At 40.6% G+C, this 25,397-nt stretch overlaps 1 protein-coding gene across 4 annotated transcripts in view; it reads left to right on the forward strand.

Annotated features, from left to right (window-relative positions):
* The window catches only part of LOC111245478 (cyclin-dependent kinase 5 homolog), a 61,150-nt gene that overhangs the window by 27,529 nt on the left and 8,224 nt on the right, over positions 1–25,397 (forward strand). The window contains exon 1 of one of the 4 annotated variants that reach the window (XM_022793875.2): positions 18,828–19,764. The exons of the other annotated variants lie outside the window; for them this stretch is intronic. Within the exon in view, the coding sequence (XP_022649610.1) occupies positions 19,602–19,764 (163 nt within the window). The 5' untranslated portion in view covers positions 18,828–19,601. Of the gene's footprint in view, positions 1–18,827; positions 19,765–25,397 lie in introns of those variants that run through there. 4 annotated transcript variants of the gene reach the window in all.

Genomic DNA, 25,397 nt, shown 5'->3' on the forward strand with positions numbered 1-25,397 from the left:
AGGGAAGCAGCTGGACAAGACGAACAAGCTATATAATCGGAGTAACCGTTTTACTGTCTCAGATGGGTATTAAGGAAAGGGTAAGTGCCTGTTTTGGTGTACGTGTATTTGTCTTTTCATATGTGTACTGCGCGAATAGGCGCGTGTGTGCATGTAAGCAGTTGTATTTGCACGTGAACGCAATGATCCTCCCTTTTAGCTCTTCTCGTAGATGTTCAGTGGAGACGTGTCATGTTGTAGCTGGATTTGACCCAAGGGACAGTCTTTCTTTCCTCGTTAAGGGAGAAAGAAGAAAAAATCGCCCTTATTGGTCCCAGTAGACTCAGTGGAACTGTAAGAGGCAAGTTGTAACAGTAGTGGCGGTTATCGACTAGCATATTCATTGCATAGATAGTCACTAAAGTATTGTGACTATTGGCAGAGTGACCCATTATTGTGATTTTCATACACAATGATGACAATCAGCTTTACTTCTAAGCTAGGCAAATGCCATCGCATAATCTCGTCGCGAATGTTCAACGTTCATAGTGAGGCGACCTGTAAAGCATGGATGTTGTAAGGCAAACTTACTCCCGATAGAGTTCCGCTTCGATATTCACGTAATGATGATCAGAGAAAGGTGGGTCCGTAGCGGGATTTGGGTGATTGGGGGCATGTCGCCCCATGGAAGCTTAAGCTGACCCATAGAGATTTTAGTCTGTACTAACCAAGTAAGCTCGATCGGACGAATAGTAACGCCGCCTATAGGCGCAAGTTAAGCTGCGAGGCCTTCCTGCTTATCTATGTTTTTTCATTCGTTTTGTTTGTCTTTTGCGGTGGGTAAGTCTCGATTCCAGTTGAAGTCGATTAATCATGTAGTCCGGTCGGTGAGATCAAGTTGGATTTAAAGGTTGGAAAGAGTCGAAAATCGAATCCTTGGCCGAAAGAGGCATCGTCGTTCCGTAGAGGTAAATGATCTGCTTAATGATGGTCAGTCTATATACGATATATTGTATATTTCAACATATTCGATTCATTATAGAATATGTTGAAATACTGGTGAAGTCATCATCTTCTTAGCGGATCACTCAGCAGAAGTAGGCTAAGCGAACAATTACTTCTGGATGAAGGTACTGTGTGTTTGCATGCAATATGACAAACAAATAACATTCGATGCATAATTGTTAATACTTATGTGCGTACTGAGGAAAGATTATATTAAAAATGGTTAGTGAGTGGTTTAGGTTCTAAACTGAAGCTATAGCAGCGGTGAATGGTAGCTTTGTTTAATACGCATGATTATCAGGAACGTTACTTTTAGCATATGAAAAAAAATGGCTGAGATCTTTGTTTTTGTTTAGATACAGTCTAAGAAGCAAAGCGTAAAAATTATAATTTAGACGCTGCAGCTTGTATGTCAGTGCCCTTGCCAGTACGTTACACGGAATGGCTGCTTAATTGCTGTAAATTCTCGTTACAGGGCGTTACTGATGGGCGTACGCGAGGCACGCGCTTGAGTAATGAGTCTCGTTCATTTTCCATCGATGTATTTCATCGCCACGGTGTAATTTTCTCATGCTGCTCACTATTCCCGCGGCTCCGTGATCTCAAACATACGGGCTAGACCTTTCACATTTTGTGTACCCTTAGCGACATAGTGAGTACCTCACTTCGCCCGCTGCAAACCTCTTTACGCCTGCATCATACCCATCTTTTTATGACATATATAAACATAATACAAACAAATAACATTCGACTAACTATTCAAGTCATGCGCGTATCGTCTGATAGAAGGTTAGGCTATATGAGGCATTGCGTGTATAAGCTTAATTCATATTTGGCATAGATAGATTCTTCACAAACTCTTTTTACTTTATAAAAAAGCAGGACGAGTTTGTGGAGATGGCCGATGGGCGATAAGCGAGGAATAATCGAAAGTTTCGAGTGAAACGTAATTGCCGCTTCGGAACGATAAGAATTGTCTTTAAGGACAGGAGGCCAAAGAAAATAGATTTATATGGATAAGATATAATTATTAAAACATACATACGCATATTTAAGTAGAATGAGAGTTTTGGACGACGATCAGGCATAGAAGGGATGTCGAGTGTTGAAGGAAAATCATTAGGAAACAGTACAGCAGACGCGCAAGCGATCGCGAACTGGCGGCGTTGCTAGATGGGTTCGACCAATAATTCTTCAATGCATGCTTGTGTGGCTACCGTGTGGCCCGCAACTTTGTGCACAGTACAACACAACTAATTGTTAACGATTAGCTCTGACTGACATCGGAGATAAAGCATGGGGACTGAACGTGCTTAAGGGAGTCGGGAGCCGACAAGAGGTGTTTCATGTAAAAATTCAGAAGACCAGTGAGGCTAGTTCAAACATGCACGGTGGAATGATATTTATGCAAATTCAACGCCGACCGTTGAGGAGTGCCAGGGCGACCGTTGACGTTGACAATTCATTATAATAACAGTATGATCAGTCGTTGTTCGAAGACGATATTGAGAGTGATGAAGGCTGTAGCGCAGTTCAGTGGGTGTAGCCCCACGATGTGCTAGGTTTTTTAATGATGATGTTGACTCGAGCATTGTTTGACTCGTAGTTGGTTATGTGTGGTGAGTCAAATGTAGAGGAAGGTGAGTGACAGGCATTAGTGTATTGAATACAGTCCGATATATACATAACATGCTTGGCTTGGCGAAGTCCTTGCGGCGGGATATGCTGCACCCGAAAGACCATGCATATCGTTCTACATGCGATGGAGATCTTGCAAGGGCTTTACTTGTTTACTTTAGTGGTAAGATAAATGTAGAAAGCTCGGCGTGTGTGTGGGCTTTATCAGTGCGCTAAAGGGCGTCTGGTCGTACTAATGGAAGTGTTATCGTAGTATAACAGTCATTACGACATATCGTCTTATCTCTGTAAACTCCATGAACTCGTTCCATGGTCATCAAATGCAATATGAGTTACTCCGAGATCAAGCATCTGAAAAATTTGACAATATCGACTACGGATTTTGTTGGTGAGTATTAAAGGCATCAAGATGCTCTGCATTATTCCATGTGTTTTTGGTTGTTCATAAGCTTTTCGCTAAAATGACGCATTACAGGTAGTCTTATTCGAACGGGTATTACCTAACCTAAATCAAGGTTAGTTAGTGTGAACACCTATCGCTTAAGGTTTTTCCGCGCGACACACATAATGTGTACTTTCCAGATTTGCAGTATACTTTGATTTGTAAGCTAAATCTTAAGTTATTTGTTAGTTTAAGACTAAGAGTAATATTAATTAGGTTACAAAAAGATGTCTAAAATTTTGATCCATATGTAACAGTAGATCACGACTCGTTATCTGGCAGTTGGATGCTACCTGTATTTTTTTCTAGTTGACGCCACCTTTGGAACTCACGCAAAATCATACCTAGCTAGTTATGTAGGCCTTAATATAATAATCGTTAGACATCCTTATATCTGTGTACGTGGTGGAGAGTCGACATTGGAGCACGTGATCGTTCGCTCCGCCTCAGCGGTTGCAGCTGCCTTAAAATCGGTCCTGAGTACGGAAACAAGGTTACAGATCCATGATAATTTCGCTATTGATGATAAAAGGGTTTCCATTATCTGTTCCCCGGTCCCATTGTTGTCTCTTATTTTATGGGAAGATTTTTTATTTAATTTAGATGGCTATTTGGCTGTTAGCATTAGCATGGCTTTTAGCGTTATTGCAATCGTTTCTTATTTTTTCCTGGCAATTTTCTCTGCTTCGAAAGATGAAAAGGTGAAATACATAGCTGCGTAGTACAATTCGTACAACTGCGTAGACAATCCTCTTGGCATACTGAATGCGAATTAAGCACAGACTGCTGATGTTTTGTGTGCAGTTAGTATGTCAGTGTGTGCAATTCTGAAACTACGTCAGAACTAGATTCTCGTGAATAAATTATATATATATATATATAATTTATTCAATTATATATATATTATTTATTATATGAGTATGTTATATATATATCATTTAACAGTCCTACGAAGTGGACATTTTTTTCTATTAAAAATTGTACTTTGATGATCGGTGTTAAGCTGACGTAAAGCAAGTCATAAATTTCGACTTTGGAAGTTGTAGGTGTATTATTTTGACTTCGGCAATCATTTTTTCAACGTATTCAAGTACAAACTCTAAAGTGCTTACCCAAAAATAGCGCTATTACTAGTTTACCTGTTTTAAGAAAAAAAAGTTTTATATTAAAAAAATATATATGAACTAGTAAAGAATTTGAGTTATAAAAATATTGAAAAACGGGCTGCCCTGTGCGGTAGGACAACTTTCTTATCTGAGAAATAACGATTGGATGTTAGGACATCGATCGGTCGTTATTCTAGAAGAGAGAGGTCACTAGGTACACTTTCCTATACTGTGAAGTCTATAGTATTCAACGACTACCGAAAATGACCAAACCAGGATTACACATTACACTTCGAAGCTTCAAAACAAACTCATAATTAGACTTGTTTTTATTTGTTTATGAAAATTTTTTGAACTTGCGACTATCTGAGCCGCGTAATGTTCAGCCCACAAAATAGATTTCTATTCAGACTAACATTTCACGTTTTTCCGAATATAATAATAAAGAACTATGAAATTGATCTGCTTTAGTAAATTTCCCGAAGGTTATGCATCCCTCTGCTAGGGTAATATATCTAGCTGAACCTAATGTGGGCAGTAGTTATCGTGTTGTACGGAAAAGAAGAACAATGTACACACAATACTAATCGTTACACAGGAGAAGAACCAGCAAATAGGTATTTTACAGCTTATATGAAGCGAAACAGGACAGAAACCTGGTCGCTTTCTACTCCACGAATGCCCCGGCCACATCTATTGCATTTGAGAATGACCCTTATATTTATGCAAGCTCCTTTGTCGATGCCGGCTTGCGGAGTACCGTTTTGAATCCTTGACGGCTATGTGGCGCCTGAACTGTCTTCACAATGAGATCCCCTCCAAGCCGAAAAGAGTCAGCGAATCCTTCTGTTTCTTACAAGCCACTTCGAAACGCGGGTAACATTAGTGAGGTGGTATTTGGGATCTGTCCAACGTAGACTTAGCAAATAAACAATTTACATCGATATACGTGAAGTGGTAACATATAACATATATTGTTTTTATATGTACGATGTGAAATTCATTTTAATACATCTATCTGAAAAGCGTCCCCCTGCTGGAGGACATATATTTAAGCACTTTATAAATTTGCCATTTGCATTGTTTTCTTTTAATGTCAATCGGTAGACCGAAATCGAGGCCCGCTCATATGCAAAAAGAATGTGCTAACGCTACGCACAACTCAATGGAGTTCGTATATGTTGTGGCCAAGCGGCCTGGTCACCAGGGTGATCACGGCGGGCATCAGCTGCATGGGTCGTAAATTCGCCTTCTCCATCTACTTGTGCACTAGCCGCGTCATATAGGACTCGGCAAAAGCAATACCCAGTGACCGTGCTCTAGATTTGTGAAGCTTTTGTTAGGAGAACTATGGCGCTGGGTCGGCAAACAAGTTCATGCAACGTCTACTTAAAGGGAGAGATTGTTGTTTGTGTTCGTTCTACATCTAGCATAGCTTACTCTGTTTGTGCACGTTGATACGCCTCGCTCCTTGTGGTCATGATTTGCTGTGGATATGGTTCGAATGTGTTCGAGATCCACAAATGCAACGCTGTTTAGAGCGTTAGCTGCTGGACCTTTATAACACTGCCTGTAGTTGTCAGCAGCAGAATAAGTAAAACGGTCCGCTCCTGTTCATGTTATGTGGTGACTTCAGTCAGCACAATGAGGAAGGATACTACGATAACAACGACCACTACGATAACGACCGACAAGAATACCCACAGCTGTTATTAATGGTATTACTACTTACAATGTTGTCAATACTACAAAGATGGTGTGTCTGCTGAAAGTAATCGCGTACCTCCGGAGGGTCTGGAAGCTAATGCATGCTGGGAGAGAGCTCTAAACGTACACGGCAATGTTTATTAACGGCGGATGCGTGAAGGCGTTGGTTCTATTTGCCGGGCCGCCGGATACCAGTCGCCACTAGCGTTACTCCTGCACGCAGAACTGCTTGAAGCGAGTTTTTGCTTGAGGGTGATGGTTATAGCTAAGGTCTCTCGTATCCCAATAGGCGATGGACACGTGGATGCTACGTGCACGTGGCAACAAATTATAAAGCCAGGCTAAGCAGACATAAAGGAAAAATATCTGATCTGTGGGGTGAAAACGATGCGTGATCAGTCGAAGGCGAACTGGAGGTGACACGGTGATATTTTAACCTCTCGCGGTATTAATGTTCACATAATATAAACAAATTGTAACTGTACAAGGACGCGAGAAGGTTATGACGGAGATCGTGCATACGGTTACCTTTCGGTTTGGTTATGAATATATATAGTTTGTGGGTTGCTGCCGAGCCGTGAGCAGCGATTTCAACACCGTTTGAGGGAGATGAAAATCGAATCGATCGGGAATTGGCGTATGGGACAAAGAAGTTTATGACATGGGAAGGCTAAACGATTGTCGGTATCATATGATGGCTTAGAAGTATCTTTACAGTAATAGCATCAGATCGGCGTTTTTCTAATGATGAATTATGAGTTAATAGAAGTGTGTGTGTGTGCTGTGTCCGGTGCCACATCGCTCATTGGAACCCATTACATTATCACTGTTTTTCTTGTTGATGGTGCTGAAAGAAACTGTCTCATAATGATTATACTCATCGGACGAAAAGGTATTTTAACAACTGAACGTAACCGCTACTATATTTTAGTAAATGGGAAATGAAGAACAAGTGCCTCTCTCTATAGGTTGAGCTAGTTCCTAGTAAAATTAAACAGTTGGTTATTAAACTCTGAATTTCTTTTTTGTGAGAAACCTTTGCAACAGTGATATTATGCATACAGGCTCATCAATGAAGAAATTAAATAAAATATTCAGAAAATAACTAAAAGATCGAATAATCAGACATTTTACACGTGCGTACGAGAATGCCGCCATATTAGTTTGAAGCATGCTATGATTATCTTACGATAAGTAATACATTAATTAACAAAGAACGATCGAATGTTGTTCTTTATGCCGATGTTGCGTTATAAAACGTTCGATACGGTTAGAAAGATTACGCTAAACATTGCCGTTTAAAAATGTATTATTAATTAGCGAACAAAAAACATCAGTAAGAGTCGAGGCGGTAGTTTACTATTACTCGAAGCTTTGAGCCCCAACGCCGCCGTCTGAACTTCTCAGATCTTCTGAGCTCGCCTATTTTTGTATAAACGACATTCCTGTAACGTCGTTTAGGATACTGAAGGAACTCTATATTCTATATTTTTGCTGACGTAACCGCATGCAGCATATTATCATACGTATCACTGCATTAAGCTTCCTTTGTTGCTAATCTTTTAACCACCCATCCATCCGTCCAGAGTGCACAGGGCAAAAATCAGTCTACCCATTTTTTTTTAGTCTCATACCCCACCTACATATTGGTCGTTAACATAGTACTGAGGATTTTTCTCCATAAAGCAAAATCGAAAAATAGAATGGGACAGGGCATCGAGCTAAGCCCCACATAGGAATTAAGTTACATTCAATGCCACCAAAATCGACGAAGCATGTCGATTGCTTCTCTAGTAATCATCTTTGGTGATCGCTTCTGGGTTCTTCCAAATACCATTTTCGATATTCTGAATAGCATTTACTTCGCCCGCAGCGCCAGTTTTGGATACCACTGGGTTGGTTAGCTTCTGTCAGATTCTCCTCTTACATTCTCATTTTAGGATGCAGTCATATGCCTAATGGGATTAAGGTAATCACCCAGGTGCGGCCCGTCATCGCCTTATTGAACGTTGCATTACTAAGCCGATGTTGAGAAGAGCAAATGTAACGACTCTACTAAATTAAAGCGCATGCAATTTCCGGTCTGGGCTTCTGACATCTTTCGTTGGCCTTTAGCTCTCTAGCGGCCGGTAGGGTCGAATAAATTAAATTGCTAACTCACTATTAGGTGCTTGCACATCTAGTGGTATCAACTTGATAATTACAAACGTTTTTGGTTTCTAGGCAAGCCAAAACAAGATGTAAACAGGAAGTGATATGTAGATAATGGCAGTTCTTGCATAATAATAATTTTCATTAATAAATATTACACTCTCGTTCAGAGACTGCTTACTTTGGACTCATGTAAAATCTTTGAAGGTCGCTCAATTCCGTTAGTTTTAACTCTTCGACGAAAATATGATCATAACATTTTCATTACTCGACTGACAAACTGAATAAATTAGATCCTCACGTTATATATACGTAGTTTTAATATATTTAAAAGTCTTAAGATTTAGGACTTTAAAATAATTAGCGAATCATCTAAGTAGAAGGTGAAAAGACATATTCTTCGCTTTGATGTAAATCTTAAATAAAGACAATGTTTGTAGATTCTGCTTTTGTCGACTTCACCAAATCATTTTGCCCGACTATATTTTTACATAATACTTACTTTTTGTTTAGTTAATCTTAAAATGTCGTGCATAAATTTAAAGTGTCTCATATGACCGCCACCACATCTATCAGTACCACACGGTACTAACCACTTCGATGCAGGCACGCGCCTTTCGATCGTAACTGCGAATTAGCCATTACTGTTTTCGCCAATACAGATCGCTGCTTTCTCCTAGACTATGGCCCCTTTCGCGGGACCTTCGCAAACGTTCGTCGGAGACTGCGTTGGCTGACATCGGTGTCGTCAGCCAAGCCGTGGCGAAGCTCCATTCGAGAAACTTGAGCGAGAAATGGGGTAACAACACGGGGTTCGACCATCACTGATAATACTGCGAGATGGGCCGTGCGGAGCGAATAAAGTTCTACTGTGCTTGCAGACAGGCAAAGAATATCGGTGAGTCGGGTTAGAGAAGAACCCGATTACAGTTCGTCTCGATTAACAGAAAAACGCTTGGCTTTTAGAAGCAAAAGTGTACTGTGAAATGACGGAGGGCTAAACAACACTATAGAGTACGAGCCTTTATGGATCCCTCAGCGTGAAAGCTGGAGGTTCAAGGATAATGAAGTAAAGTGAATCAACAAAGCTACGACGAGAACTTTGTTAGTAAGCTAGTTATGTCCTCCCACGACATATGTACCGATGGGTCCATGGCACCTGCATAGTAAACCAAATAGCTATACGCTGGTTTGCACACATACAGTGTCTGCTACGGGTACGAAATTCTATGGCGATGACGTAGGCTTTTTTCCATGAAAAGATAACTTCAATGCATTGATTAGTGGCCATCTAGAAGCATAAGATTTACGCAACTTCGTGTAGTTGCACTGACTGGTTTATCAAAAAAAGAAAATCCACTGACAAAGTTAACTATAGAAGAAAGTTGGGGAAGGCTTAGATCAAACTTCACGCGATCATTCAGAAGCATTTTATAATAGTTTCCGAAATGAAACTTAGTTGATTCATTAGTGAGGATCGAGAGCAACAATAATTTTTGAAACAACTAGAGAAACTGTTTGCAGCGACGCAGGCTAGAGGTACACGTGTAATCGATTACGGAAAGGGCATTATATTTGAAATGAGATTTTCGTTCCTTTCAAAAGATGAAAGTTTGAAGATCATCGGTCTGTAAAAGCATAGAAATCCCATTGTATTGGCCTGGAATCACTTTGAAGCGGTTTTGAAAATCGAACATTGACTTAGTGGAAGTATAACAACAGCTGTAGAGTAGTGGGGTGTCACTTCTGTTGGAAAAAAAAAAGAAAAAGATAGGCAATTCGTGAGCTGAATCCAAAGTTGAGACCCAAAGATTATTTAGTATAGTATCAGAAGCACAATCAATCAAGTTATTTTGGCTTTGATGAAGGTTTTTTACTTATAATCGCTAGTACATGTGCGAAGTCACCTACTTGAACGCGCAAAACATAGAAGTAAAAGGTTTTTCTGTATGAGAAATAAACCAGTAAATTTCGACGCCCTTTTGGGTTTTCTGTAGCGTCGCACATTAGAGATTAAAGTAACCAGTTCCTTATCAACGATATTACTTACATTATGCATGAGCTTCGGTATTCAACACTATCAAGAAATATTCCGAATAAACTAAAACATATACTATATTGCCAATCAATATAAACAGTTGTGTTTGGTAATTTACGCTTTATTCTGTCAAGAACTGACATCGGCCAGAATAACTAATTCAGAAAAGAGCTTCTTAACTCTCAGGAGAACAAGATTTCCATCTCAATATGACGCCAGTTACGAAACATTGTGAGGTCCAGTGAAAAAGCCTGTTCTTTGCGGCCAGGACATGTTAACGCAAGCGGTAAGTTGTACGAAAACAAAGTTTTTCCCGTGTCTTCACCCTAGAGAGCGTAATGAGAGACCTCTCTCGAATGGGAAATCCCGCAGTGTGCAGGCTAACCGGCGTGCCTTGCGTTTTCAGAGGGGGCGTTCGCTGAATAACTCTTCACGAGCCTGTTGGGCCATTGCCTGATGAGGCGCGTGTCACGCGGTCCAGTAAAACTCGTCTCATCTAATTCATTCTGTAATTGCTCGAGGCATGCTTGCTTCTTTGATGGGTACTAATATCAGCAGTGGCGGGCTTCGTTTGTGAAAAAAGTTCGTTTTGGAACTAAGTTTCAATGTATGTGCAAATCGTGGTTTGTTTACTCAGCGAGATGCGTAGCCTTGCAAAGATTGTGGGATAATTATTAGGAAGCGCACCACGCACAACTGCTGTTCTGGCTTTTGTAATATTCCTAACGGCCAAACTTCCAAGTTTTATAAATTAGATAAAACAAGAGAAAGTATTAGAAACAAGCACTGCTAGACCTGGTTTTGCTTCCCGCAAATTACATAAATAACTTGGTTGTTTGGCACTATAAGCATACCTGGTCCTTTGTAGTGAAGTAGTGAGCTAATAACGTGATCCGAATTGAAATGATCACAGCCTGAGGGTTGATAAACCACTAGTGAAGATTACATTTATAGAACAAATTAAGCATTGTACCAGTTAGTTACGTATAAAGATCGAAGAGTTTCATCTAAAAATGATATTTCCCAAACAACGTCGTTCAGTAGTCGTATCAGTTACACTAAGATGATCGGAAAAGAAACCTCTGTACTTCAATGAACGTCTAAGAAGTTTATGTGCGACATTGAACGACGCGTGTTATCTTCGCAGAATTGTCTATCAACGTGCTCGACATTGAAAAAGCGAAGTAGAAAGGGCGCATTGTGAAGTGGTCGAACTTCGACTATTCTAGCATTAACATGAATACATTTTGCCTTAGTCTCAAGGTGAGCAAAGCTATTGATAGTTATTATGATACCGACGCTAACAGTTATCCTATTTTTATTTCTATAGGCGTATTACATTGTGGTAAGGAAGAGCCGTCAAATACATACAAGTTGTAAGAAACTCAACTGTGTTTTAAAAACGGTCAATTGATAAGTCAAAAAAGATACGGTGTATTTGGTGTTCGGCCAGACGATATAAAGACATAATGAGTCCTAAACCCATATTTAAAATATTTCACCCACATTAAAGTAAAACGGGACCGGTGGTCGTTATGCCTATTATGGCCTTGTACGATGTCTATTTCCGATTTTATGTAGGATTGTACTGTTTTAATTAAGCACTGCTTCAAACGGCTGATCTCTTTCACCGCAGAACAACATGTGGCTAAACTCAACGTTTTTAATGCAAATCATTTTACGTGTCCACAAATTCTAAGGTAAATATGTTACCACTGCCGCGTCACGCAGAGTGGTGATGTGTTTGCTAATATACGATTATTAATTATAGTTTGGCATACGAGAATTATATTGGAATAGGCGCCGCTCATATGGAGAGATCAGATGAGAACGAAGGTAGAAGTAAGCAGATATATCTGCTTTGATTAAGGATTATAAGCCAAGCACCTTTCGTCTATGCTCATCAATGCACTAAAACTGCAACTTGAAAACTTGAAAAATGTTTTGACCTAATCCGTGCTAAAGGAATTGCTGGCAGACTGGTAAAGACTCCCTATGTATAAACACGATCTTTCTTATAGAGTTGGGAATTATCGAATTTGATTAATCACTATGACTATTTTCAGTTGGCACAGAGCGACTGCCCTCGACGTAACATATGAATATGGATGCTCTGCACTGCGCTTTATCGCGGTAGTGTGTGATACGGCTTGCTTTAGCTACCATCATTTGGCCACGAAGTGAGCAATAGCAGAATCATTTCTTGGACTATTTTTTGCTATTATATCCAAAATTGTCCCGGCATATTCGGTTATCGTGCTTACTACACCTCGAAATTGCGTTCTCTGAACAAGCGTAATAAATAATCAGCTCTTTTTCATTAGTTCTTTATTTTGATCCATCTGTTTGTGTAACTGAACGTGAACGACTACCGTTATGTTCCCTCCTTTTTTTTAGTCGAGGCAGAAGCCAACGTACAACGCGTCCAAATCAGTTGTTTTATGCTTTGGTTGAAACCATCATCGTGCGTATGCCATCGGGTACACAACTCGTTCATATAATAACAAACAAACGTTACTAGAGTATTAGATAGCGTGAGCAGTTGATTTGAAGAATCCCAATTCTAAGAAGGCCATTTAACAATTCGATAAAGCTGAGACTCATTGCAGTACTTGGATACAAAATTATACTCGCCCATTTTTATTATATGAAACATCGATACATAGTCGTGCTATATGGGGCAATATTCCATCTAGCCCTATATACGTAATAGTACTTTGTGGTTCGTCCTTGGAGGTAAATACCAAAACTAGATATATTTGTACACAAAACGCGTAGTGTAAACAATTTCACATCTATGAAATATATCGATCCAAGTATCGGAATAGCTGTGGGTACCAAAACACCTTTGCTGATCGAATTCATCAAAAAACAAATAATGGTCACTGAATCACAGATGAAGCTGTTGGTCAGAGAAGTTCAAATCGTTCACAAGAATATGGACGCGTTCAAATAATAGGCCTATTCTTGCTTGGAGTCACAAACACGGCTAGTCAAATAGGCAGATGCGGAAATATTATTGAGAAAGTTAATTTACACAGCCTATTTACTTCTAATCTTTATATGCCATTACTTATTTAACTCTTATGTGGATAGGTAAGCATCTATCTAGGTATATGACATGATATCTGTTAAGGGTTTACGTACGACGTATTCTACTGGTCCCTTTCGCCCGATGCTTTCAATGCGGACGGACGACAGCTATAGCGGCTATGCGGCTATAACGAGCTAAGAACTATAGCTCAATTGATTGATTATATACATGTACCCAAAAGTCAATATGTTGCTAGGTATTTTTATTACTAAATACCGGTAAAACATGCCTGACCTAGGTACTAATGCAAAACCTCCCTTCGATGACGTTACGCAATCTTGGCAGTAATAACAGTAATAGTAACAAGAGGAGAACAAATTACTCATATATTTTTCTTTCTTGTGTGAGTCGAACAAGAAAGAGGAAAGGCGTACGTGAAAGAGTGCCTAAAAAACTCGGTGATCCAATAGAACTTTGAAACTCTGTAAAACAGTGGACAGCCACTTCTTTTTTAAGGGATATTTCGATTCCGATAGCGAACACAAAGTAGATCAAACAGCATGAAAACTTTATCCGTACACGATTTCACATTCTGAGTCAGAACTGTCTAAATCACTTGCTTTTGTTTGCATTTATTTATATGCCTTAGTCCAATTTGGACGCCCGCCATTTCTTTTTTTTTACTTGCACAGCCTCCCCCGCCTTGATTTGTATACAGGCCAGCCCTCTTTATGATAGATCATCCTTTTATTGCGAGTTTGTTATAGAAACGTTGCTTTCTCTAGCAACATGATAAAACATTCTTGCGTCATATACACACGTGCGCTGCATACCCCCTTGACGGTGTCCAAGACAAAACTGATTGAGCTTCTATGGTACTTTACCTATATATATTTGAGATAATTTGTGTACGCAAGAGGAAATTGTCCAGGGCAGAGTTGGGCATGGCCATTTTCAAAATTTACCTACCAAATCATTTTGCTTTCTCGTGGCCAAGTTCCGATTTCCTTATGGTTCTGAAAGTAACCCTTTGACGATCTGCTATAACTGTGTTCCATAATGTTGTCAAAATAACTGGAAGGTCCATTGTTGTTGTAGTCGTCCGTGTTGCTTCGCGCAGTTTAGTCTACGTCCTTCGTAGTGAGGCAGACTGCAAACAGGCTTGTAGTCGTAAACTGTCTGCTTCAGCGCCTCGTCTTTCTTATTTGGTGGTTTCCCAGTGGTTCGTATGATATTTTCTGACCCGCCCCGTCGGCTCGCTTTCTCGTTAGTTCAAGATTCTTGACGCGGAGGTCTCTAGCCGTGATAAGGCCACGATCTCTAATAAGTAATGGTTTACAATATGCAGGTCGATAGCGCGTGGTTAGCTTTACCATTAAGCGAACAAAGCAAAGTGCTCGCTCGCGACCTGAACGGTACTCGGTGGTCCATTGAGCTCGTACCTTTGATTTTTCACTGTGGGCACTATATCTATATCAGTGGTAATGATACTCAGCGGCGGAGAACGCGGAAACGCCGCTATGCTCAGCAATATTTTACTTTACCGTAACAATTGCCTTCACAATGCTACTCACAATGTATCATTAGCGTCGAGGAGTGGTTCTACGTTGATGGAAGAGATAGCCACCAAAATTAACGCTGTATTGAGGTCGGGATCAACGTCTGCAGCTAGTCAACTATATACGTACGTGAATTCGAGATATAATAGGAATTGGATGCTCTACGAGATTTGGCATAAAATACTTGTATCGCATTAACGTATTTGCCCTTCTTATAGGACAAGGTGATACGTAAGCCCATTTTGAATATGGTTTTATTTGTAATATAATTTATTATATATATTTATTTATACGTTATGCTATTCAGCATGGACGTCCTAACCGGCTTAGCAGTGTCACGTAGTAAACGGTCGTCGGTGTACTCGCACGATGACCAAGGTTTCTCGGTTTGCGACATGAACCACAGTTACATTCAGATTTATTGATGGTAAAATAAATGTTTTTACATAGAAGGGTAATGCCTTTGCGTAAATCGAAATTGCGTGCAGGAATAGGTGCTATCGAAACACAATAAATTTCTTCTATGACAAGTCCATGCCTGGTACTTCGCCACATTGAAGTATCGATGTAGTGCGTACCTCAAGCTAAACGCTGAAGAACTTCCATAATTTTTTAAGCCCGTTTCGAGCTGCTGTTTATCATGTATTTGTTTTTGGGGTGTGAGATTATAATTCATATTTCCAGTTAACATTTGTTATGTACACACTTTATAAGTATCAAGCGTTCGTCTGCCGATATCGAGCACGATGTCATTTAGCTGTATGTCTTCAGAATAGGAAATTAGTTTGCTCAGAAATTTTTATCACGGGAACGCCTTGAAAAATCCAATAACAGCGATACTAATGACTAGTAAAGTAAATAATATACATTACATTTCATCCGGATTTATTGTTTACTTATTTTATTTATTGTAGTAGACTTCACAGTAGGGACAAGAGTTAATGTTAACACATCTTTCGCGTTGATGATGACCTAATAATTTAATCGTTCAGTGAAAATTTTACAAAATCCAATTTGACGATTTGAACGAAATTTACAATTGATCGAGGTTCAACAATTAAGAAGATAATTATTCACTTTTTAATCAATTATCTGCTTTCCTGAGCGGTATGTAAGTCATTATGGCATCGGATTGTAGGTTCAGCTTTTCTTCGCGCGACCGCAGAGAAACTACATGGGAGCTGACCTCCTGAATGAATATCAGCTATGACACACAATACCGCATTTGTTCTGTAGGCTGCAATTATCATTGTACTCACTCAACCTGTGTAACCTGGACCACATAGAGCACATGACAACTGATAACACACACTAATATACTTTTATGGAAATCTAAAAATAGAGCAAAAAGCCCATTGCGGTCAGCTTAGGTGGCAGTTCTCGATATAGTATATGCATAAACGTACAGAGAGCCGATGTTGATGGTCGTATTACCCCTTTTTCTGCGTGGTGGTGCTTCTTGCTGTCCGGTGGGGCATAAGCAACCGGGCCACTTCGGGAGCCACAGAAAACCGCGGTAGCGAGCCAACAGAAATGGCAGAACATGCGCGACTGGGCGGCTAAGCAGCCGTCGCTGATAGCCGACGTTGTCGGGGGTGCTTTTTCGGGCTTCTACGAGGCCTTTCGGGGGCCACCGGTCGTAAGGGTTTGGTAGTCGGTCAGAGGTAGTTGATGTAACATATAGAAGGAAAGAAAAAGAGGGTATAGCAACAGAAGACCCCCTCGATGAGAAAAAACGTAGGAGGAGGTGTGCTCCAAGTGCTGCTTTCCTGCTGAGCAGACGTTGCGTGATCGGAAAGGAACAATGAGGACAGACCGACTAACGCAATGACTGACCCAACCCCTGGAACCTCTTGTTCTTCCTCAAGGCCTGAAAACATGGCGGTCTTTGGTCCCATAGTCTGGTGCCAAAAGAGCGCGTTGGTGGGGAAACGCAAGAAAAAAGCAACAACGCTGGATACATCGGTTAGAGAATGCAAGTGCTAAGATGCAAAAGAGGTAGGATACAGGCCAAGCCTCCCAAAACTGTCGAAACGGAGCACCGCCAAGCCGGCTCAAAGAGACGGATAGGTTAACTGATAACTGTCCTAGGAGGAGTCCTAGTTCCAAGGATAACTGAAAGGATATGCTGACTCGGGGCTAGGTAGGGAGCTGAATAGAAGGCATCGAGAGTTAGCTAGGAATGAAGGGCGCACAGAGAAAACAATATTGTGATCCCTTTTTTTACGAAACCCTACGGCGAACTGGGCGGACTGAATGAAAGGAGTCTTTCAGACTCGCTCGACGGTTCCTAAAAAGCAGTATGACCGTGTGTAACAGGCGGCAAGCGACGAGGAAGGGCCCCTCGTAGAGGATGTAAATGCCAAAGCAGAAGTCGTCAGAGCACTATATAAAGTGCAGATTAGACACTTCTCACCAATCGGCACTCTGTGCGTGAGATAACCCCTCAGAGGAAACAAATGCCGAACGCATACAGGCAAACGGAAGGTAACACAGGTGGCTTTGGTTGAACGACCGGTATCTTAATGAGCGTATAAGACCCCAGGAATAGGCAAAACCTTGGGGAGAAGAAATTGGAGGACTAAACGCAGCCCGACGCATTGACCTATTAAATTTAAGTTTTATATGATTGATTCCATTAGCCGAATAATCTATTTTGATTGAGCGGGCATAGTCTGGTTTGGCAAGCTTAAAATTCATTGTTTTACAACTTTTTGCCAGCTTGTCAATTTTGTTCAGTGGTTCAATTTGGAGTCGCCAAATATAGAACGACAATGTTAGGCTGCTACCTGAGTTTTTTTATGTAGTTTTTAAAGATTCAAATCTATCGAAAACTGACTAACTTGTTTAAGTGGCAATATTGCTATGTGCTACGCATATTTCCGTATCCCAACGAAAAAACGTAATAGTCACAAAAATCGCCCGTTTGTGTCCTGCTATAAGGGGTATGTTGCGCTGAATCTTCTTGCTTGCGTTGATCGTTATTTTTCTATTTGCCGCCAGCCGGTTTTAGTTTTCATGTGCTGGGTAATCATACCAGTAAAGCAAAGGGGAACAAGGAGGTAGAGGGAAGGCCGGGAGGGATGCATACTATTTTTACCTCTAGTAGTAAACTAAGAATATGACAACATATATAGGCGAACGGATTGCGCAACTGCTCTTTCCTGTAGCATATGTTCATATCACTAGTATCGATAGTATTCGTGTTACACGCTGGATTTGATGATGTTACAGATCAGGATGGGGATGTACTCTGCAAACCGGTGCAACTGCGAAGTCAATAGTTCCTCTTGGTGGGCTACGTACGATTGCCGACACTGTTTTTTTTTTCGCTCGTCTCGATAGATCGATAAATATCAGATATTTTTTATCTAAAGTATGGCCTTCGATAAAACCGTTTTCTTAGTACATCCGTCCAAGTGTCTGGACATGCACATACTGAGACAAATAAATAGAATCAAGAATCAAAAACATTCGAAACTTTCGAATTGACAGACGTATAGGCGTTAGGTCATCGGCTCACTAATTAGAAGGCTTACGCACAGTGATCTGCTCTTAGCGCTCAGAGTCAAATGCGATACAGAACACTCGAAGATGAGTCTGTCTGTCTGTCTGTCAAATCTTATTAATTAAAGATAACGATTTTATTACTTTTCTAAGCTTCCCGCTTCCGCGTCCCAAGTGCTGGCAGCAGTCTGTGCTGTAGGTGAATGGTGCAGAGGCATCCTGGAGTAACCATGCCAGTGCTCTAATAAATCGATGATGCCCCTAGCTATTTCGTTGGTGCTAGCTTTGATCGCTACGAGTTAATGTGCGCTCGTTTTTTGCGCTGTCTCGTTCTCGGTAGCTGTTGAAACCCAGTAGCTAAACCAGTATACACCTCGTTGAATCACGACTAACATATCATTGAGTTATTCAACCAGAGAGGCGGGAATCAGAGCTGCGACAGGTAGCAGTTTTCGAAACAATACAGGACCTTGCCACTATGTAAACTAGAACGAAAGCAGTTCAATAGCTAAGCCTGAGGTGGCGCTGTAAGCTTCGTTGCTCTCTCAAACATTACCGCCTTAGAAAGGAAAGGGGACTCTAAGAAAGCGGGAAAAACGGAGGAAGCTCACAGTTTACGCGGTATATAGAGAGCCACTGCTGGGCGCTCTTAAAGGTGAGTGGCGTCAAGGGACGTCTAGCGACAAGAGGGCTGCGCGCCTAATGATGAATAGCAAATCACGGTGAATAGTGTTAATGGGTATTTGACAGCGGTACAGTTGGCACAAGGGACTGCGAAATCCGCTGACTCCATAGGACAGCTTGGTTTGATTCGTTCGATGATGGTCCGTGAGTAGCAACGAAAAACACCGGTTACGAGTACTAATAATTGCAGCGCATCACCTGGAAAAGAAAAGGAAAAAAACAATGAGCAGTATCGATGATAACAATGACAGCTACAGTAACGGAGAAATCGGGTGAAGTCACATAGTCTGTGATATGGTGATATTAAACGCGAATTAATTAACCCTGTCAAACATATGTACCAACAGGAGCAAGAGATGGACAAATACCACAGTACTGTTACATTGTATCTAGAAAGGGACAAATGTTATCGTGTTTAAAAGCATTTGCTATTGATGTGGAAATATGCCAGAGAATGAGAAGCTACCGTTGAATAAATGATGGCTAAGATGGCACGTTGGAATCATCGGTGCTTGAGTTACCAGCCGTTGTGATTAGTTATCGAAGTAATGATATTACAATAGGGTTCTTCTACGTACTCACATGGAATGGCAGTCCTGGAGCAGTCGTTCCACGCCAGTTGAGGTTAGGCCCTATCGCATTTGTCCTTTGTCGTTTGGTCCAGTTGCTTATGAGTGTATCGCCCGGATGACAATACGTATTAGGAAAGTGTACGCGTCAAACGAAACACAGTAAAAGTAACGCAGAGAGCATGGAGATCGTGGGATCATTTGGTCCTCGAAATTTTGCAGAGATGCTTGTAGGTAGTATGAATCTTTGTGGGCGAAGAACTCATTATGATCGTAAAGGTATAGGCCAAGAAGGACCTAGTTTAGTCGCTCACAAGCCACAGAAGAAGCAGCCTCGCGTGAGAGGTAAGTTATTGTCTTATATTGCCTGTTCATAGACCTTGTGGACATTCGAATGCTATCGTTTGTGTAAGAGTGTTTGTGTAAGCGGTGTTCTAGCTGATCAGGAGAAATCAGAAAATTTTAGAAAAAAAATCTCTTGCAGAGAAACATTCTGCTGAAAATATCCTGAGGTGTATTTTTTTTTATTAGAAAAAAGTTGGAAACGGAATAAAATTTGCTTTATTCAGCGTTAGGCTACAGATAGAAGGCAAGCCTTCCTACAAACGCGGGTTTTTCCCAGCATTGAAAGATCAAAATTTCATTGTTACAGCAGCTTCAGCTGATTACACTAAACCATCGTAACATAGCATAATACAGAGCTGTTAGATATAGATCTAAAGGAGTTGTTTATGAATTTTGGAAACAAGACCACTTAAACTGTACACAAACATTAACTAGGAGTTGCTTGAAAGAAGTTCATTGCAGATACTTATTTATGTATGTATCTATCTGTCCGCTGACTGCCGGACTGCCCTAAACTCCTGGAACGCAAAACTACAGTTAAAAGAAAACAGTCTTTCTACTGAAATTACTGCGGTAAAATCATTAAATCAGAAGAGTACAGATCATCAGGCAGGAATTACCTTCGATTTTTTTTTGCATACCGAATATAGTGAATTACACATGTACAGTTTCCGAGACAGCTTGTAAGAATAGCGTTGCAGTCCCACTTGCAACAAATGGGTCCCCGGACTGCGGCAGCAAAAGAGACAACTCCAAGTATTTTGAAACATAGGTGCAAGACTGCGAAGCAAGAAGCAAACCACATGCCTAAAACAGGTCGTGCGACATGACTATATGTGATCGATTCTTTGTCGTGACCAAAAATTATTTGCAATGAAACACAAATAGTGTTATGCCCAGCATAAGTAGTGCTATAAAATATGGCTTGATCCCATTGGAATGTTTATGACAATGTCAGTTACATTACAAATAATATAAGTGTGTATACAGGTGTAGTACGTGAACGCAGATTTTAAATTTACCGCCAAGAGAATATGGATTCAAAAGTCAACTCAATGGAAGACAAGATAGCCTTCATCTGATGCCAATCGTAACTCTGTTCTGGCAGTCAACCTAGTATAGTCTTCGCATATACATACAAAACTTACAAGTTTATATATTGGCTTATATTCGTATCATTTGTCCGGTGATGCGTTACAGACGTCAATAACCACCCGAATGTATCCTCAGAAACCTTGTCGCTAACCGCTACCAAATACTCGGCTGGGCAAACAGTTGTGACTGCTTCTTGTTAGCTAGCCGAATCTGTTAGTAGAACTTTAGAAGCTCGCCAGTGTAAATAGTGAACACCAGAACAAAAAAAACTTTACCTCTCAATACCTTCTGCCTCACTCTATCTTTCCCATTTACTCTCCGCATTTTCTATGAAGCGCTGTAAACGTGTAAACAAGGTAAGTAAACTCCTAACCAATGTATGTTTAACCTTGCGTCAGATAGGTAACCTTTTATTTTTAACTTATACGAACGTGCGGCTTTTCCCTGACATCGCGCTTGCGTTGTCTTTTTCCAATTCAGTGACAAAAGAGCGGAGCAATACCGATGGGCTGTAAAGTCCCGTCAGCTTGTGCTGAGGAACAAATCATAAGCATATGAGTAGGCGTCAAACGATGAATCGGAAACGCTTTACGATCAGAGGCGCGCCTTTTGTCAAACAGGTTGACCTGAAGCCGCAAATCGAGGTCGGCTTGTTTTAGCACTAAGGAGGAAAGCTTTGACCTGATTGTAAAGCTCTGAGAACCGATAATAAAAAAATAACCAGAAATAATATAGTATAGGGAGACAGGTAACGGTAAAACGGCGATAAAAGTAATTGTACGATAGTAATGCCTTATTGCGTTACAGGGGGAAGAAGTTTTTAAAAACGGAATGAATTAGCGAATCCTGAATATCCTCTACATACGGACGTTAGTACAGTCGCTGTAACCCACTTTTCTGAGGCGTTCTCTATACTGGGTCGGCTTAGCTGAAATTTTTCATTTGTTTTTTTTCAGGGAAAGCAAGTAGACGACAACGGCTCGGGTTGCTGACAAATGGTCTTAATGTCGCACGCTTTAAAGGAAAATTGTAATTGTTGATCCTTTATCGATGCAATTTATATAGATATATATATGATCAACCTGAACCGAAATATATAACCTTTGAACTGATAAGCGAACTCGGAACGTGTTTGTTGCATTAACCCTGATCATTAAACATGTTAGGTTAGAAACGAGGAGTGCAATGTAGTAACACGAAGGCAGTGACCGGCGCCAGAACTATTTCTATGTGACTATTTAACGTATGTAAATATGTAACCATTTCACATTTGTTCGTAATCTTGGCTTTCACTAGAGCTATGAACTCATTTGTTAAAGTAATGGAAATAGCTCGGATCGGGGTAAAACGTTTATCTTTGGTCCAATAGGTTTAGCTCGACCGTTTCAATAGATAGAAATTGCAGGTCTCTAACGAAAAAGATACTTACAATGAAAACATTTCGGGGAAAAAGGCTCTCTATACTTTGAACTTCTCATTCGCGAAACGTTACTTCAGTAGAATGTAAGTAAAAGAACAACGAAAAAACGAGAACAACATTCAAGTGGCATCAGCGAAGATATTAGGGAAAGCTGCTCGTTGATGAAAGAATGTCGATCGCCATGGGCGGCAGACTCTCTTTACCAGTTCAAATGGAAAAATCCACTATTAATTTTAAAGCAAATCCGAATCCACTCGTGGATTCCACGCTTGATTGCCACTACCTTTTTTTGTTACATTTAGACTTTTACATCCTACATTGCCATTAGACATTCCGTCAGATGGCTAGCTCCCTATGCTTTGTGGGTTCAAGCCTAGAGCACAATGTGCCCCTGAGATTAGCAGCCAAATACGTTATCTACTAATTAGGCTATCACGGAGACACGGGCCTTCACCTTTCCTGACCCAACTATTTCTGCCCTGAACAGATCCGGTTACGATTATGTATTACTTGTGATATAGCACTTCAAATAAGACTCATCTATGCATGAATCTCTATAAAACAACTTATATTATGAGGGCAATTGAGTATAATGAGGATGGACATGTGTCTTTTGCTAAAATAGCAGCTATTTGGTACTTTTTTAATCAGTTTCATCAGGCGTGTGATATAATTCTAAAATTCGATTTGTAAGGGTGAAAATATTTTGAGTTTGTTAGAATTTACGGTAAATTTAAATCGAAACAAATATAGATCCATGCCAGGATTTTGGCTTGTCTATATTGGCATTTAAAAAAAATACTTTGTTCTGTAAATAAATTGTAAATAAATTTTTGAATCATACCATCGTCATCGGGTATCATGTTCCGATGTTTTTCGGCTTTTACGATTTTTTACGACGGTTTTTACATCCAGAAGCATGAAACCCTATAGAAATACAATATTAAAATCGAGGATTGCCTTTTCCCACATGTTCATTGACGTCCTAGTGTCAAAGCTACTTGGTCAACATATTGCGTCCTTTGCTAGTCAAAATTAACCGTCATTACCCACGGTTGCCAGCTATTCAGGTGTTCCTAACAACCTTTATAGCGATAGTGCGACCGCAATTCTTGTAAATTGCCTGAAGAGCAACTTTTGACCCTTGAACTTCACGCACCCCAGCCACGTTGGGCGTTAGTCTCGGAACTCAGCGCGCGTCCGCGTCATTCTAACGTATGGTAGTTGCTGCATTTGGCATTTATGCGCGGTTTTTTCACCTCTTAGCCCAGCTCTGTGCAGTTTTGTGTGTGTATGGACATCAGTTAAATGGTGTATGTATGTGATGTGCTTCGTAGAAATAAGTCGGATTCTATTTTCCAGTGGTTGCTTTGCCCTGAAACCAGTAAAATACACATGAGCATATAGACAAAACATAGACAAGGATGCCTAGTCATTGTTTCAGTTGCGCTATGGTATCTACCCTTCAACCCTTTATGCTGCCTCGAAGCATTTTAACATGCTTTTGAATTTATGCACGGAAATCATTGACTTACTGATGACAGCAGGCATCACGTGAACTCCTTTCTAAACTAACCAACGACTTTGGTCAGATCTGCCACCTACTTATCCGTCGCTACCGCGATGGACACTCGCCGGCCAAGCATTGGCGATGGCTGGTGATGCGAACCGTTATGGTGTCCAAACAGAGCAAGCAGTTAGATATTACTATGAGAACAACAGCTACGAACCTGGCGTAGATCGGAAAAAAAACGGATAAGCTAACGGCGAGACTGGCGGACAAACAAGTGGAGCCAATGAACAATCAACGTGTTACTAAAGTTCACATTCTCGCTGTCAAATCACAGCCTGCTGGTAGTCTAGCGGGCTTTATCGCTGCGTTCTAAACCGTCCCGACCTGCTTGCCGGCTAACTGAGTTCGTCGCTAGTCGACGCTTTTATGTGACGAATATTAAGGCTCTAGAGGGTGTCGTAAAGACGCGCAACTGCCACGTACTGGGGTTACTATCGAGGACACTACCGCCGTGATGCACGTTGCGAGATTTGTTTTCGTTCTACCATTGGTCATCCATTCGCTGTTCGCCGTCAGCCTAAGGTTGTTTTGTGTGCCGCTTGAAGTAGCATATGAAAATCAAGACGTTTATGGGTGGCCAACATTTTGTTGCAGCGGTGACCGTACGAAGTCGATGTGCACGAACGTGCGTACGTTAACCGGTCATATTCTTAGTGATACTTTATTCTCTCTTCATTTTGGTTATACGCACCAGTACAAGTCGGGTCACCGCGTGGGAAGTCCAAGCGAATACTTTCAATGCTTTTGTTTGCGAGTTGAATCATAGCAACCTTGACAAATTGCGTTTTTTTTTTTTTTTTTTTGATATATTTGTCCATGTCATGTTGCGATATAATATTTTATCTTGTAGGGTATCAGTGTCAGTGAATAACTGCTTTTATTCGAATTGGATGTGTAGTGTATGCCATCGATAGGAATTGGGCAGCGAGTCTAGGGTGCCTTTGACTTAGAGGTTTGGCCGTCCTGGCCATCGCGGCGAACGCTTAACCGCATAAACGTTCCCATGTATAACACATTGTGCCTTTTATTAGCCGACGTCTTTTATTCTGTGGCCACTGTTAAATTTGCACACAATTAAAGCAACTAGAATACTGTTTTCTCACTATTTTACGAGAGTGTGTAGTTCGCCTGTTTTGGGCTAAAAAAAATTTGTTATCTATTTAAGTCCAATGCAATTTTTACATGTATCAATTCGATAGGATTTTTGCTTTACATCCAGCTAAAACTTCCAGGGTAAATTGAGCAAGGTAATTAAGTGCTTAAATGTTTGGAATCAAATCGACTTTTAGGTCATCATTTCAGTCACTTGAAGCACATGGCTGTGGGAAAAAACGCCTCGTCATGCGCTATTTGGCGAACTTTCTCAAAAAAAAACTAGATGTACATAGCTAAAATAGAAAATCGTATCGTCATCATCATGCGTATTATCATCATCATCATCAACAACAACAACAACAATGTTGCTACAGTGGGCTTCGTATACATTTATGTAAAGTAATTCAAGATAAAACAACTAGTCGATAACATTACTAGACACGACGTTCT

Source organism: Varroa destructor, unplaced genomic scaffold, assembly GCF_002443255.2.
Source record: "Varroa destructor unplaced genomic scaffold, Vdes_3.0 BEIS01000002.1, whole genome shotgun sequence".
Lineage (NCBI taxonomy): Eukaryota > Metazoa > Arthropoda > Arachnida > Mesostigmata > Varroidae > Varroa > Varroa destructor.